This window comes from Sminthopsis crassicaudata, chromosome 4, assembly GCF_048593235.1.
Source record: "Sminthopsis crassicaudata isolate SCR6 chromosome 4, ASM4859323v1, whole genome shotgun sequence".
NCBI lineage: Eukaryota > Metazoa > Chordata > Mammalia > Dasyuromorphia > Dasyuridae > Sminthopsis > Sminthopsis crassicaudata.
In genome coordinates this window covers 276412996-276431074 of record NC_133620.1, presented here as the reverse complement: position 1 = coordinate 276431074, position 18079 = coordinate 276412996, and the positions used below count along the sequence as shown (strand labels likewise).

Sequence of the window (18079 nt, the reverse complement as noted above, 5' to 3'; positions counted from 1 at the left end):
AAAAATGAAATCAGTATAATTCCTCTTTCACGGGATAACCCTTTAGATTTTAGAACACAATTCCACAGTCTCTTCCTCCTCCGAGAGTCCCACCCCCCAGTTCCTTCAGCTTGCTGAAAGCTTGAATTCAAACCCGAGCTGACTCCAAATCTGTCACCTTCAGTGTACCACACTGATTCACAAGATGCATCCCCAGGATTTCTGTTTTCTCATCACTTACACATCAATATAATGGGGAGGGTTGGTAAGATCCTTTTAACTGGTCACATACTTTAAAAAACACTTCAAAAAAGATAATCATAAACGTTGGAAGGGGTGTAGGGAGACGGGGACCCTAACACATTGTTGGCGAACTTGTGAACTTGACCAGCCTTTCCCGAGAGCAGTTTGACCACATCCTAGTTCCCAAATCCAGGGATCTTCTCTGTCGGGAACGCTCCAAAGCCTTTTACATTGTTGGGCACGCTCGTAAACTTCCCCTCACTTCAGAGACACTTTTGGTTTGATTCCTGGTTCCTTATAGAGAAGATGGTGGTCGTGGGAAAAAGACAATTCCTGGAATACAAAGGAATCAATCAGCAATATGCCAGACCCTAGGGATGTGGTGACAAAAATTAAATAGTCGCTGCCTGTAGAGAGTTTGTAGTATTTCTGGGGCAGATACTATATACATACACACAACAGTAACCAGGAACATAGGACCAGGCGGTTTACAAATAGCATAATTGGAATACCCCATTCCAAAGTCAGGAAAACTAGAGTTCCCCTTTAATGGAGAGTAGGAAAACAGCCCGGGATCCCTCATTTTTTTAACTTCAAGAGGAATATATCTGCTTCACATCAGATGTTTTCAGTTTAGCAGTTCAATGCTTTTGTTGGGTTCAGAATTGGGTTCCCCCTTGTCATTCTGGGATAAAAGGAAGTAGTTCTGCCCAGACCCTTTGGGCAGTGATTTCATCTCAGCCAGTTTCATTGTTCTCCCACCAAACACTTATTTCATAAAAGATAAGAAAAATGAGAAGAAATTGATAAAACAGAATGAAGTCCACTTTTGGACTTTCTCTCTCTCTCTCTCTTTCTCTCTCTCTCTCTCTCTCTCTCTCTCTCTCTCTCTCTCTCTCTCTCTCTCTCTCTCTGTCTCTGTCTCTGTCTCTCTCCTCTCTCTCTGTCTCTGTCTCTGTCTCTCTCCTCTCTCTCTGTCTCTGTCTCTGTCTCTGTCTCTCTCTCTCTCTGGCTTTCTGTCTGTCCCTCTATCTTGGTTTCTGTCTGTGATTCTCTGTCTCTGTTTCTGTCTCCCAATTAGGGAGGAACTGACACCTTTGAAGGACAGGCTGTTCTTAAAAGGATTACACCTACCTGAAGAGGGAGCCATATTCACATAAGTGTAACAAAAGTCATGGAGCATTTACATAGTACCCTTCCTGCTTCTGGCCAGCCTTGAGGCGTTTTAGTGATGACAAGAAAAGACCAACCCTATTGGCTATTGAGTAGGAAGAGCCATTGGCTCAAAGGGTCTTTAGAAGGGAGATGCTCTCAGTGAGCATTTCACTTGCTGGTTATAGAACTATGTCCAGACATAAGACTCCCCACTTCATCCCTCCAAGCTACAAGTTGACTAAAAACAGGCGGCCTCTGTATAAGTCCTGCTTGGATGAGACAATAAATCTCAGAGCCCTGATTTCTGATCACTAAGTAGCAATCCTGTGATGGATATTTCCAGTTATAAATATTATCCTGGAAGCTAAAAAGATCCTGGTTGTTGGATCAACATCCCCTGCCTTCACCCGCCCTTTCTTGGAAAGGAACGAAATCAATATGCTGAATGTGATACCGCTGGGTTAAAGGGCACCATTACTGGGTCTGTATCCCAAGAAAATCATAAAGGAGGGAAAAGGCCCCACTTGTGCAAAAATGTTTGTAGCAGCTCTTTTGTGGTAATAAAGGACAGGAAAAGGAGTAGATGCCCATCAATTAGGGAATGTATGCACAGTTTTATAGCCCTTTGGGCACAGTTCCAGAATGGTTGGGTCTATTCACAATTCCACCAATAATGCATTAGGGAAGCAGAGTAGTCTTTTTAAAAATTTGTTTTTTAATTAACAAACATTTATTTTCCTTCCAGTCCCCTCTCGCAAAAGAAAAAAAGAAAAAAAAGAAAGCAATTTTTATTTCAGATATATTGACAAGCAAAACAAAACAAATTCCCACAGCTTCCAGGTCCAAAAATGTACGTCTGCAACTTAAATCTATCACCTTTTTGGCAGGAGGTTAAATGGTATGTAGTGGCATTCCCCCAATTAAAAAAGAAAAGAAAAGAAAAACAAACTTTGTAACATATGCATAATCAGGCAAAGCGAATTCCCACATCCTCCTTGTCTAAAATATGTATGTCTCATTCTGCAGCCCAAATTCATCATCTCTTTGGGAGGAGGTTAAGTGGTGCACCTATAATCAAAGTTGGTTATGATATTTATTGTCCAGCAGAGGTCACTATGATTGCCTCAGGACATGATCTCTTCAAGTCTCTATTCTATATACTCTCTCCCTCCCTCCCTCCTTTCCTCTCTGTCTCTCTCTGTGTCTGTCTCTCTGTCTCTGTCTCTGTCTCTCTCTCTCTCTCTGTGCTAGGGGGCGGGGAAGAGGGGAAGGGAAACTCTTGACTCAGATTGATCAGTGGGTTTAGAGATTATGAGATTAGCTCCTGCAGGTTTAAATCCAGGATAAAGGTGTCAGTTCCACGTGTCTTTCTTTCTGTATAAAGCTACAAAAACAAAAGAAACCAACAACAAAACCCATCCTTTACAATACAAATTGTAAAAAATTCATATGAACCTTTGAACCCTCAAACAATCTCTTAATCCATTAGTCAGGATGATGATTTTTTTTTTTACCCACTTAATTTAATATTTTATTTTTTCCCAATTACATGTAAGTTTTATAACACTGTAAAAACAAATTTAAAATTCTTTTTTCAAAATTTGAATTCCAGATATTCCAGCCCCTTGAATTTAGCACCATCAAATATCCATAGTTTTTCCTTATCATTTTACGCTTTTTATAGCAAAACTTTAACCTCATTATGCCGTTAAAATTATCTTTATTGGACTGGCTAAAAAATATATTAGGCAACCATATTAGGCAGAAAGTTTAAAGATCTAAACAACCTTTAATAATTAGTTTTCTCCCCTTATTGCTCCAGGTGAGAAAACAGAACAGAGGGAAAATGGAATAGGCTTGCCTTCTTTCCAGCAATTCCTCTGGAAGCAAGAATTCAGTCATTGTTTACTAGATTCCCTTAGTAAGCCAAAGTAAGAGTCAAGGAAAGGAAAAGTCTCCAGCTGCTGAAAGGCATCTCTTATCTCCTGGAAAGAGTTTTTCACTTGTGGCTGCCGCTTCTACCACAACTACACTCTCTCTCAAACTCTTTTCTGGACCCACTTCAGAGAGATTTCTCCAGCTCCCTCTGTCAGAAATTCTACCCTCCAGTCCTATCTCAGGATAAGAGCACTCTCTTCTCTTACCTGGAAAAAACACATCTCCCAGAGTCCCTCTGTGAAATCTAATTCACTTGTATGGCATGGTATCAACTCCTTCATGTCATAAGTCAACTTGTAGAATGAAGGACAAACAACAATGTATGTACGTTTGTGTGTTTAATTGTATTCAATCTTCCTTTAGTCAATTCAGAGGAAAATGAACTTTACAGGATGCCCATCTCCACCTTTCCCTCTATGGCTATATGCTCTTCATCTTATGTATTCTATTATAAAATTGAAGTCTCCCTCCCCTTCTTCCTCCTTTCCTTTCCAGGATAGTTCCCTGTCCCTCTTATTTTTATATTCTTCTAAATCATGAAAACAGAACAAAACAACCCACAAGCCTTCTGTCATTTTAACTTTTCTACATCCCTTCCTTAAAGATAAAGATATCAAAAGATATTCTTGTTAACCTCCTATTTAATATGTAAACAATCCATTTCCACATTTTTTTGTCAATTATACAAATGTGTGCCATTCTGTGTTTCTCTTGGTATCTGCATTTTCATTTCCAGTTGTCTACTCAGTTCTGGACTTTTCTTTAAGAATGTTTATAAATGTCCATTTCCCCCACCTTCATAAGTTTATACTGTTTTTTTTCTCATAAGTTATTCTTGCTTGTACTTGTATCTCTTCCCTTTTGAAATATAATCCAAGCTCTAGTCTTCTGAATGGTAGCAGCTGTTAGGTATTGTGTAATTCCAGAGGAGTGAAAATAAATAAATATAATGTTCATACTTTTTGACTTATATGCCATTTTTAGGAATAACACAAAAGTATATCAAAGACAGAAAAAAATGTCCCTGATATATACCAAAATCTTCATAGCTACACTTTTTTGTGATAGTAAAGAATTGGAAATAATGTAAGTGTCAATTGATTAGAAAGTAACTAAATATCTGTGGTACAGGAATGTAGCAGAATATTATTTTTGAAAATTAAGAATATTAGGGGCAGCTATGTAGAGCAGTGGTTATATCACCAGCCCTGAAGTCAGAAGGACCTGAGTTCAAATCTGTTCTCAGACACTTAACACTTCCTAGCTGTGTGACCCTGGGCAAGTCACTTAACCCCAATTGCCTTAACAGAGAGAGACAGAGACAGAGAGAGACAGAGAGAGAGAGAAAGGGAGAAAGGGAGAGAGAGAGGGGGGGGGGGAGAGAGAGGGGAGGGAGAGAGAGAGAGAGAGAGAGAGAGAGACAGAGACAGAGAGAGACAGAGAGAGAGAGAGACAGAGAGAGAGGGGAAGAGAGAGAGAGAGAGGAAGAGAGAGGGAGAGAGAGGGAGAGAGAGAGAGAGGGAGAGAGAGAGAGAGAGAGGGAGAGCATTCTAGCCTCCTCCAGACAAAGCTGTTGATTCATTTGATCAAGAAATAAACTGGTTTAAATTTCTCTCTTCCTTTCTACCCTAGTAAATTAGAAAAATATGGATCACTTTTCTACTTCTAATAGATTAAGCCCCCAGTAAGAGAACTTTACCAGCAAAATATTCCACAATTAGCAAATATATTTCTTTCACACTTTAAAATGTAATGCTCATCTCCCTCTCCTGTCTCTCTTTTTCTCTATCAATAATGAAATATATAAATCATCATTGCAATGATTAGTCACTTTTATTTAATGTAAGCAGGAAGTTAATGGTGTCACCATGTTGAGGCAATTCTCCCCGAGACCTCCCTCTTCCTTCTGCTGCTCTTAGCCAGTTCTGGCATGGCTTCAGCTGCCCACTTTAGTTTTGAAGAATTGGTCTTTTTGTCAGTTCTGTGCTTCAGGCAAATTCCCTAGGCACCAAATAGGAAGATAATGGGGAATTTTTCAGATCAGGAGCCAGTCTCCAGTATCCTATTGAATATATACATACATATGATATATGGATATTTATATACATTATATTTACTTAAATACCTATGTGTTGTCTCCCTCAATAGAATATAAATTCCTTGAGGGCAAGGACTGTTTCATTTTTGTTTTTGTATCCCTAGTACATAGCAGAGTACTTGCTGATCAACTGCTTCAGTCATGTCTGACTTTTTGTGACCACATTTGGGGTTTTCTTGGCAGAGATAATGAAGTGGTTCATCATTTCCTTCTCCAGTTCTTTTTACAGATGAGGAAACTGAGGCAAGTAAGGTTAATTGGCTATTAAGTATCTGAGGCTGGATTTGAATTCAGGTCTTCTTGACTCCAGTAACCTAGTTGCCCTATCCGGCATATAGTTGGTGCTTAATAAATGTTTGTTGCCTGATTGTCATGTCTCAGTGTCCATTGCTAAATATCTTTTGTTTAGAGATTAGACACTCTGGAATGAGCTCACCTGGTACAAATTCAAAGGGGCAGCTTACTTTATCACCATTTATTCCCTCAACATGGTGAATACTATATCTGGGCTCTGAAACAATTATGTCAAGATACCAGACCAAAAAAACACCTGTGAGAACCCTCCATTCACCACAATTAAGACATAAGTGGGAAAAGACCCAGGAGCCCCTACACTGTGGGACTTGCAGCTGCACACTTACTCCCAACCTCAACTGGCCCCTTTGCCTCCTTTACTTACTCTCTCTCTCACTCTCACCACATGTTCTGTTCACTGTCAGATATAAGCTGGTAAAAACCATCAATGGCTCCAGAATATATTTGGCTAGCTGCAGGCCCTGAGAAAAATGCCAGTGAAATTCAGCTATTCTGGATATGGCTGGACAGTTCTCAAGGGATCTTGCACAGCCAGACCAAAAAGCTTCCTGTCTCCTCTTCTACCCATTCTCTCTACTATACTGAGACGGGCAGTCAATGATGGTGCAGCCTGTCTTTGGCTAGTGGTGGCCCAAATACCAGGACTGGGGTTCAGAGTCAAGACTCCAGAGTTCTACACTCTGGAAGGAAAAGGAAAATGCTAAAGCCAGTCAGCAGTCCTAGAGAAAGTGAAGTACTAGAAAGGAAACTGAAATATGACAGAGACCCCATTTACTACTCCTGGAGTATAAGGCAGTGGCTCAGTCATGAGAAATAAGAGAAACTCTAGTTGTTAAAGCTGGAGCACAAGGTCAGAGAAGGACCAGACTTGAAGTTGATTGAGGTCCTTAACCCCAAATCCTGGGATCCCTGTATTCCCTCCTTGGGAGCTGAATTTGTCCCTGAGGCAGGACTGAGTCTAAAAGAGAGATTAAATGATTCCACCACTGGGTTCTTTTCAACAATGAGGTGATTCAAGGCAATTGCAATAGACTTGTGATGGAAAGTGCCATCCACATCCAGAGAGAGAACTATGGAGACTGAATAGGATCAAAGCATAGTATTTCACTTTTTTTCCTGTTGTCTGCTTTTTTCTTTCTCTTTTTTCATTTTGATCTGATTTTTCTTGTGCAGCATGATGAATATGGAAATGTTTAGAAGAATTGCATGTTTAACTTATATTGGAGTGCTTGGTGTCCTGGGAAGAGAAGAATGGGGTAGAAAGGAAGAAAAATTTAGAATACAAGGTTTTTACAAAGGTGAATGTTGAAAACTATCTGCATGTATTTGGAAAACTAAAATACTATTAAAATTTTAAAAATAAAATAAAGTAAGCTAGAAAAAATAAATTAGAAAATAAATGATTCCACCATGAGTGATCAGGGAGAGGCAAGTTCCTCTATCTTCTGCTACTATTCAAGTAGATTTTTTTTCTTGGAATTATATAAAGATCTCTTGAAATTCTTCCCACTTTCAGTTCCTTTTTCCTCCAATCCAGCCTTCATATCATTGCACAATTATCTTCCACATATGCAGTTTTGATCACATTACCCCCTTTCTCAAGCCACTCTGAGAACACCCTATTGCCTACCAAATCAACGCCAGACTGCTTGTCTTAGGATTCATATCTCTCCAATATGGTGTCACCTTTCCCACCTTTCCTCACACTATTCCTGTCCATATGTCCTATACTCTGTCAAATTAGACTATTCACTGTCCTCCGAAACCTCCTGTTTCTGTAACTATGTTCACATAATTGCCTGAAACGTATTCCCTTGATTTCTGCCTGTTCAATTCCAGCCCTTTCTTCAAAACCCAGCTCAAATGTCACCTCCTCAAAGCTTTTCGTGATTTCTCCTTCCCCCTCACTCATTTCTTGGCCAATAATGATCTGCATTTATTATGTTCTCTATTCACATCATACAAAATATGTTTGTTAGTTCCCTGAAGGCAGATGGCTTTTCCTATTAATTTACATACCTCTCCCCTCTTCCTCACACAATATACCAATCACGATTCCTTGAACTCAGTAGATGCTTAATAAGATTTTAGTTGAATCCAACTGAGTTAATTTGGAATGGAATTTGAATCGAATACATGCTGTGGGGGATATCTCACCTAGGCCACGGCAGGAATTCCAAGGAAATATCTTAGGAATGGTTCTAGGAGTAGGAACCTTCCTTTACTCCTTTTTCTTATCTTGTGTTTTGATCGCTATTCCAAAAGGCTGTGGCTTTCAGTTATTTCTGACTCTTTCTTTATGATTCTTTTGGGTTTCTCTTGGAAAACATACAGGGTGGTTTGCCATTTCCTTCTCTGCTCATTTTACAGATGAGGAAACTGAGGTAAACAGTTAAGTGACTTGCCCAGTGACTTGTCACACAACTAGGAAGTGACTGAGGTCACATTTGAACCCAAAAGATGAGTCTTTCTGATTCCAAGCCTGGTGCTCTATCCACTGTGCCACCTAGCTGCTCCCTCCCAAGGGCAGTTACATGTAATAGAGAGATATAAATTCAAATCCCAGCTCTGTCACTTATTATTTTGGACAATTTTCTTTCCCTCCTGGATTTCTGTTCCTTCTAAAGTGACTTCTAATCTAGGGTACATATACTCTCAAGGGATGTGAAAAGTTTATCAAGGGGGTGTAGATATCTTGTAATTACCTGTATAATTTTATTAGAATATTCTTTTTTTTGTTTATTTAATTTTTATTTTATTTTATAATTATAACTTTTTTTTTGACAGTACATATGCATGGGTAATGTTTTACAACATTATCCCTTGCACTTACTTCTGTTCAGATTTTTTCCCTTCCTCCCCCAACCCCCTCCCCCAGATGGCAGGCAGTCTTGTACATGTTAAATATATTACAATATATTCTAGATACAATATATGTGTGTAGAACCGAATTTCTTGTTGCACAGGAAGAATTGGATTCAGAAGGTAAAAATAACAGTTTACACTCATTTCCCAGTGTTATTGGAATATTCTAAAAGTGTTAATGAAAAAAAATTATAGATTAAAGAGAGAACAACAAGGAAGTGGAAGGGAAGAGAATAACAATTTATGTATTATTTTAAGTATTATATGCCCGATATTTCACAAATATTATCTCATTTGATTGTCACAACAACCCTTCAGATAAGTGCTGTTATTATTCCCATTTTATAGTTGAGGAAACTGAGGCAAACAGTCATTAAATGTCTTGCCCAAGATCATCCAAAAAACAAATGTCTGATTAGCACTCCATTTATTGTGCCAGCAGTTGGCTGACTAGAATATGTTTGGAAGAAAGGATAAGAAAGAAAGACTATAATGGTGAATCTGAAATTTTGAAAGAAAGAGTTAAAGCAATATAACTAGAAAATGAACTAACTTGCAATGACGTTAACAAAAGTTTTTGAGTGCTCATGTAGAACTATATTCCATTATTACTAAATAAACTATAAGGTTTGAATTTCATTTACAACAACTTATCTCGGTGAATCTGGATTCTCCCCATCCTATTACAATAGTTTGCTGATTGATTTGCCTATCAAAAGCCTCTCCCAGCTCCAGCCCATGTTCCACTCACTTCTCAAAAGTGATCTTTCTAATGTGTAGCTCTGACCAAGTCAATCCCCTACTTAATAAACTCCAGTGGCTCCTCAACCTCCAGCACCAAGTATGAAATCCTTGGCATTCAAACCCTTCATAATTAATTCTCTCCCCCCACCCCACTCACTAGCTTTCTAATCTTCTTACACCTTATACTCCACACATATTCTTAGTGACACTGGCCTCTTTGCTCTTCCTTAAACAAGACATTCTGTCTTCTGACTCTGGGCATTTTCACTGGATGTCCTCCCTACCTGGAATGCTCTGCCTCCTTATCTCTGCCTCCTGGCTTTCTTCCAATCCTAGCTAAAATTCTACCTTCTTCTAGAAGCCTTTCCTAATCTCCCTTAATCCTAATATTTAATATTTTTATTTTCCCCAGTTACATGCAAAACTAATTTTTAAAGAGTTCCAGATTCTCTCTCCTACTCCCCACCCCCACGATCCATTACAAAGGTACATGTGAAGTTATACAAAACATTTCCATAAACCGCCCCCCTCAATTCTAGTGTCTGCTCTCAGTTGACTATATGTTTTTATATAGAGACAAACAAAATCTATCTCTATTTTGTTTGTCTATTGTTGTTTGCAGTTTGTCCCTCTGATTAGCTCTGTGAGTTCCTTAAAAGCAAGGAATATCTTTTTTGTTTCTTTGCATTTCTAGCACTTAACCCAATATCTGGCACATAGTAGGTGCTTCATAATTTTAAAAAATGTATTTATTTATTTTTAAAATTTAATTGAACTTTTATTTTTCCCAATTACATGTGAAATTAGTTTTCAATATTCATTTTTGTAAGATTTTGAGTTCCAGATTTTTTTTCTCCTTTTCTCACCTTGCCTTCCCCCAAGAGAGTGAGCAATCTGAAAGAGGTTTTTCATGTACAATCATCTTAAATATATTTCCATATTAATCATGTTTTGAAATACAAATCAAAACAAAAGAAAAAACCAGAAGAAAAAAAACAAAAACAAAGTGAAAATAGTATGCTTTGTTAAGTGAAACAAAAGAACCAAGAAAACATTGCACAAAGCATCAGCAGAATTATTCAATGAAAAACTATGATAGACTCAGTTCTTCTCATTGGTTCAGTGATCCAAAGCAATACCAGCATATTTTGGATAGAAAATGCCATCCGCCTTCAGAAAGAGAACTGCAAAGACTGAATGTAGATCAACACATACTATTTTCACCTTTTTTTTCCTTATGGTTTTTCTCTTTTATGTTCTGATTTTTCTCTCCCAACATGATTCATATGGAAATACATTTTGAAAAAATGAATGAACGTATATAACAACAAAAAAAAGTTTTTACATGTAACTGGGGGAAATAAAATAATAATAATAAAAATAATATGCTTTGATCTGCATTCAGTTTTTATAGTTCTTTCTCTGGATGTGGATATCATTTTCCATCACCAGTCTTAATAAAGGTTTATTGACTAATTATTCTCAATAAAATCTAAAGCAAGAAGAAAATTGAAAACTGAGCATGATATATTTCAGTGTCTCTTTCAAAAACTATATAGTAGGAATAAAACTGTGGGTTGATAAACAGAATCAAAGGCCTCATTAAATAATTTGACTGTATTCTGATAAACATTTGGAAATTTTGTGATACTACACATATCATTACATAACAAATTAAGTTTCTCCATAAATCATTCATTTATATCTTTATTTTATTTTTTATGTGCATGTGTTCTGGTAAACTATAAAACATTTCATGTTGAACAGGGATTATTGGAAGGTTTACTGAGAGCCAAGAGGTATAAAGACTGAAAAGAGCTGGGAAAAAATGCCCTAAAAAATGCAAAAGTTGACATAATAGAACATTATTTTAAAAAATACAAATGGGTTCAGAGAAACCTAGGAAGACTTTTATGAACTTACACAACAACATAATGGAACTAGGGGAACGATTTATGCAATAACAACATTATAAGGTAACGATGACTTATCTCTGATCAATGTCATGACCAATCTTGATTTCAGAGGACTGATGATCAAGCATGCTTTGAACAGAGAAGTGATAGATTCCGGATGTAGTGTGAAATACATTTTTGGACATGGACAATGTAGGAACTTGTTTTGTTTAATTCTGTTTATTTGATACAAGGCTTTTGTTTGTCCTTTTTATTTTAAATTGAGAGAGGGAGAGTAAATAAATGTTTACTTGTTGAAAATTTTTTATTTATTTAATAATAAATGAATATTTACAATTATAATTGATATAATGATAATAAATATTAATTGTTAATAAATAAAGAGAAGTATTAATAAATATAATGTTATAATTATTATAATAAATTAATATAAAATCATAAATAAAAATAAACATTGAAAAAATAATTTTAAAAATTAATTTAACTTTAAAAAATTTTGAATGAAGGAATTAGACTAGATGAGGTCTCTTCCAACTCTAAATAATACTGCTCTGATGTTGTTGCACACAATTCCAGGAGGAAGGTTTCAAACTTGGAAGAAACTGACCACTCAGACTTAGTGATGGGTTGGTCAGAGAGCCATTCCTACCTAGAGTGAGAGACATTTATTTGGGGTTCCCAGACATAGAATTAGGAAAAGGGTAGAGATAGATTAGAGGGAGGGGCTAGTCAACTTCTGGGAAATAGCTCTGGCTTAGAGCTGCTCAGTTGCAGCTGGGTCTGTGGTGTGGAAGGTAGTTTTGTGGGCAACGTGGCATCCCTCCACCTCTTAGGGAGGGAGCTACAGTTGTAGCATCTTCACCTCTCAAGCTGGGCCATGGCAAAGCCCTGGCTGCTGCTTCTCCTGACCCTGGGAACTCCAGCTCTTCCACAGGTGAGTCCCTCTCTCCCTGCTTGGTCTAGCCTTCTCTTTTCTGTCTTTCTGGGTTTTCCTCTGGCCTGATGCCCTCAGCATGGGTTGGAGATAGGAAATGGGGTAACTGAACTTCTTCTCTGAGGTTCCTGTAGGAATCCTATAGGTCTCTTTTTTTCACTTAGTCTCTTTTCCTTGCCACCCTAGGTATCATGCTCTGCAGAAGGAGGCTCCCATGCTCTTGATCCTGAATACTAAAGGCAAACAGTTGAGAGTTAGGGAGGTTTTAGATCCAGCCTGAAGTCACTGTCACCTCTATCAATGACAATTACCTATTACTTTTCAAACAAAAACCATATTCTTAGCCTGGCATTCAAGGCTTTCAACTATCTGATCTTAACCTAACTTTCTTTATTTCACCTTTCTCCTTTTGACACTACAATTCCAGCCAAACTGGATTACTTTTCCCAATGTTCCTCCAAGTTCCTCATCTCCTCCTGCTCTGTGGGAATTGAATCTGTGTCAGAACACATATACATAATACAAGAAAAAAAATAGAGACAAGGAAAGTTAGAGATGGTGTGATATAGATCCAAAAGTAAAAAGGAAGTCAGCACAGTGGATAGAGCACCACAATCAGGGGGACCTGGGTTCAAGTTCAGACACTTGCTAGTTGTGTGAACTTAGATGAATCATTTAACACAACTTATCTCCAAAATTTAAATTAAAAAAAAAAAATCAGAGGAAAAAGAAATCAATATAGGCTAAAGTAATCTGGGAAGGCTGGTGAGAGAATTCATAGACAGACTGATAAAACTGGAACCTAGAATATAAATGTCAAAGCACAGAATATAGAATATTGAGACTAGATGGGACCTTAGAACATGGAATGTGGGAGCACAGGACATTGAAATGTCAGAGCTGGGAAGAACTTTGGAGAGTATAGAGCCCGACTTCCCAAATTTAATAACAATAGTTAGCATTTTTATTGAGTTTAAAGATTTGCACAGGCCTTTAATTCATTTCTTTTGACCCTCACAAGAACTCTGCACTATTATTATCTCCCTTTTACTAAGACTTAGAAAAGTTAAATGAGTCACCACTAATAAGTCTCTGAAATAGGACATGAATTCAGTTGGGTCTTTCAAGTCAATGCCATCTCACAAGTGTGTCCCCCTCTAGGTATGTGTACTGCTCCCTTCCCCTCCATGGCTCCCCCACTCACCCAAGTGGTAGATGGGCAACAGAAGACGCTGGTGATCTGCTTGGTTCTTGACATCTCTCCATTTGCGGATGGTTCCATCTGGTTCTCATCTGGCAACGGCACCACCTTGGATGCCTTCACTTATGGTCCCTCACCAGCTGAGGATGGTACCTGGAGCAGCCTGGCCCGGCTTTCCCTCCCTGCTGAGGAGCTGGCTTCCTGGGAGCCTCTGGTCTGCCACACAGGGCCAGGCTGGCAGCACCAGGGCCCAAGCACCCGCCCTCTTCAGCTATCTGGTATGGAAAACTAAGACTGGATGGATGGAGCTTCTAGAGTTTAAGGCATCGTCAGATCCTTTATCTCCTGGTACTTTCCCTCCTTTTGACCCCATTCTTCCAAGAAACTGCACTGCCTGGGAAAGTGCCATTCTTCACTTTGGACTAATTAGTTACAATTTCCAAGCTGAATGTATTTTAGATCAGCCAGCATTAATTTGTTATTTTACCTTAAGTCAGTTTTCTTCCAAATAATAATAATACCTAAAATGTCTTTTTCACAGAGTTGTTATCTTCATTAGATGACCTGTGAAAGTACTTAGGGAAAAAATTTTCAACACAGTATTATTGTGGGTGCAAGAGAGACCAAAGGAAAAAATTCTTGAGAGAAAGAAGAACTGAACAAGTGAATTCTCATTCACTGGGGCAATTTTGCCTCCAACAAACATTTATTATGCTTCAGGACCCTCATCTATGGCATGTCTTACAGTGGCCTTGAGGAGCAAAAAATCTTGGGGTCATTTAATCTAGCCTCCCTTCCCCCATATTACAAATGAGAGAGCTGGGATATAGAAACGTTAAATAGTTTGTCTAAGATCCCGTGGGTTATTTATGGAAGAGCAAAAATGTGAATCCAACTCCTCTGACTCTAAATCCAAGGTACTTTCTCCAGTATTATGATACAAAGAAACATGGCAGAAGTCCCTGTCTATAAAGAGCTTAAAGACTAACTGAATGCAAACTCTTCTTATTTGGTTTTGGCAGGTGAGCCCAAGGCGGAGAAGTGTCAACAGGAGTTAACTACTGGTGAGTGATTGGATGGGTGGTGAGATTTGGAGGCCAGGCGCCTGGGTCCTATTGAAACCAAAGTGATTTGGGTGGTGATAATCAATCTCCTCATTAGAGGCAGTATGAGACGATGTTGACTCATTTGGTAACCCTGGGGTTACTGACCCCATCTGGGCTGCTTCACCTATCTCATCTATATATAGTATTCCCTCTGGACTACTGTCCTAACCTGACTTGAGGGCTGGCTGTCCCTCAGAGATTGACTATTAACTACTTCCAGGTTCAAAGGAGTAATCTTATTAATATAGCTAATGAATCTCAATCTGCATGCTTCCCATCAATAGGCACTCAGTAGAAACAATTAGCTCTTACCAGAGGCAAACTTTATTCAGATTGAATATTAAGAATAGTACCTATACAACATTTCCCATGTAGATCTGTAATACATTCTCCCTTAATCACACACAGCAACCTCAGGAAGTGAGCTATATGAGTACACTGGTATTGAAGCACACTTAGGGGGAGACAACTTAAAATTCATGACACTTTGGGACCTAGGAGTCCTTTTTCCTCTATAATTTTTAGAGTCCTCAATGCTAGGCTCCCCAAATCTGATCTTCTCTATAGCCAGCTCTGTTCTCTGCTGCCAAAGAACCCTTTTCTGGAAGTTACTTTTCCCCTTTGTATCTATGTCTATCCGGAGTGCATGTCTATGTTTTTTCAATTGTGCTTCATAGTCTTCATATTCATATCTGTGACCTGCCAGATAAGATATTTTCCTCTGGGCAAGTCACTGTTAGTTGCCATGACATTCCCTAATGGAGAGAAGAGGGGGATAGAGGACAGAGACCTGCACAGCACAGTGTCTTCACAAAATATAACTGAACCTTGACTCCTTGGGGACTAAAGCTTTGTTCTTTAGCTCTTTAAAATCCTGCTTGTTCAATAAGGTTTGTCCCTTTAATTCAGTCAAAGACATATAGTTCCATATAGTTCCATATCCCAAAGGGAATATAGTATAGATACTTCTTTACAGTTGGTTTAACACCTTGTAGTTACATTCTGGACGTTAGAAGTTAGAGTTGGATCAAAGAACAACTATCTTACATGTAAAATGGGAGGGAATCATTGATCAGAGTCCCTAAGTTTTTCAGAGTCTTTGTTATTCAGTCATTTTTCATTGGGGTCCACCTCTCTGTGACATCATTTGGAGTTTCCTTGGCAAAAGATCCTAGTTTGCCATTTCCTTCTCCAGCTCATTTTACAGATGGGGAAACTGAGGTCAACAGGTTAAGTGACTTGCCCAGGGTTACACAGCAAGTAACTATATGAGGTTGGATTTGAACTCAGGGTCTTTCTGATTCTAGGCCTAGAACTCGGTCTCTTATGCCACTTAATTGTTTGTCTTTACATGTTCTTATTAAATAAATTATTCTCCTGGTTCTGCTCATTTTATTCTGCATCAATTTATACAAGTCTTCATAGATTTCTCTGAAACTGTCACTTTCATCTTTAATTACAGCATAATAATATTCCATTACATTCAACCAGTTTCCAATATTGGGGTTACCCCATTCATTTATTGGTTTTGCCACCAAAAAAAAAAAGTTGTTTTAAATATTTTTGTATAATTCTTTTTTCTCTGATCTCTTTGTTGTATAGGGTTAGTATTTGTATTGCTGGGTTAAAAGGTATACACGGTTTAGTCATTTGGGAAATATATTTCCCAAACTGCCTTGTCCCAGACATCTCTTGACCTTTTTGTTTCTTCCACCAGGACCACATGGCCTCTCCCAGACACTGTTCTTAGGGGCCATTCGGCTCATCCTCTTCAAGCTGCTTATATTTGATGTGCTGATGACCTGCAGCCACCTTTGGGCTTTGAGGATCACAACTATACACAGTAATGATCTTGAGGTTCACCCTAGGGAATCAAGGATTTAACTCTTAGGATTAAGGGCCAACAAGTAAAAATGGCTTTCTTCCTGCCTCCACCATATGAAGATGTTAGAATATCTTGATTGAACAAGAAAAGAACTTTGAGTCCTGTAGAAAGAGGCTGAAAGATGGGTATTCTGAGTATGTGACTGCCCCATCTTTACTTTATGGGAATACTGTATCTGATTATGTTTTCCCCAATTCTTGGAGCAATCTTCATTTCCAGCCACCAGACTAATCACTCCTGTCTTGTAAAGTTCTATTCAGGATCAACATCCTCCATGAAACCTTCTTGACTGAAATATAGGAGGTATCCAATGTTTCCCAACCTAATGAACTCCTATGTTTAGTTGTGTAAATATACTTACTTTGGCTCTTCTAGCTAATCAAATCTGTAATTTCTCTTACTTGAGAAGTCTACATTGCCCCATCAGACTTCAAGGTTTCTGAGGTCAGGACCTAAGTCTTTTCCACTCAGACATCAACTCTTACGGAGTCCCCAGACACATATAGATGCATATAAAGTACTCACAATGGAATCAGAAGGTTAACCACATATGGAATGTTGCATCCCTTGGGAACTGTCAAGGGGTGAGAATGGAACTCAAAAAATATTCAGCAAGCCCTGACCCAGTGACAATGTTTTGAGATACTACCCTAGTGCTGGAGTGGGTGCTACTGCTGGAGCAGGCAAGCAGAGCAGCCCAGGGATGGAGAAAAGGAGGCTTTGACACAGGACCAAGAGGATGTGACCAGAGCTGAGTAGAAGTGGCTCAAAATATAGGCAGAGTGCCCTACCCATTGTGCTGCTAGACAGAACTGGTGATTTCTACTCTCCCTTTCCATTCTCTCATTCTCTCAAGGGAGAGAGGAGCTTGCTTCCTAATTTGTTCTTCAAGATTTTGTGTTGCTTTCCATTTCGCCATTTGTTTTGAAAAGAAAAGCATTTCTCTAAGATAATAAATTCACTGAATTATTGGTTTATATGTCTGTGTCCTTGGGGTAAATGAAATCCAGAAGTGGCATTGGATGATGAGATACACAGGGAAAGGGATAGATCTTATTATGACTAGAAAATTTCTGGCAAAACTGGAGACAGAATGAATGAAAGAGGTTTTATTGATTTATATTTTTATAGTTTCCCCCAAACAGAGGATCTAGACCAATACTTTGACACATATGAGTCAGCAGTCCTAGTGAAGGGAGTTATATAATTGAGCTGAACTAACCCTTTTAGAGGCTATAACCTCAAACACCTCATTTCTGTTTGGGCTTTTTAAAATTTTATTTTTTACAAATTTGAAAGCAAAATCATTCCCCCAGGAGCAGAATTGAAAGTCTTAACTAGAGAGAAATTTACCCTAGAAAGAAAGTCCTGGGAAAGAATGGCAACACCAAATAATGGTGGGGAGGGGGCAGTCCAAAGGGAAAAACAAAGAAACAAAGAAAAACTGATATTATGCTTCTTTATTAACAGAGACTTGATCATTTCATATCAGATTTTTGCTAAATTACATAAGGAAAGCATATATTGTACCTCTCTTCTCAATAATGAAAAGAACGTTAAATTTGGAGCCAGAGGACCTTGGTTCAAACCCTTATACTATTATTTACATCCTGTCTGATCTTGGTCTAGCCTCTTAACCTTTGAGCCTTGAATCCTTCATCTGTATTTTTAAAAGGGAGGAGGGGAGTGGGTTAGATGAC

The 18079-nt window shown here is 38.4% G+C and overlaps 1 protein-coding gene across 1 annotated transcript; it reads left to right on the top strand.

The window, feature by feature from the left end:
* The first annotated feature begins 13363 nt into the window (after window positions 1-13363).
* PTCRA (pre T cell antigen receptor alpha) lies at window positions 13364-17285 on the top strand. The gene is made up of 3 exons (XM_074265436.1): window positions 13364-13666; window positions 14411-14452; window positions 16212-17285. Exons 1-3 carry the CDS (start codon window positions 13375-13377, stop codon window positions 16376-16378), a joined length of 501 nt encoding a protein of 166 aa, XP_074121537.1. The 5' UTR covers window positions 13364-13374; the 3' UTR covers window positions 16379-17285.
* The last annotated feature ends 794 nt before the right edge of the window (window positions 17286-18079 follow it).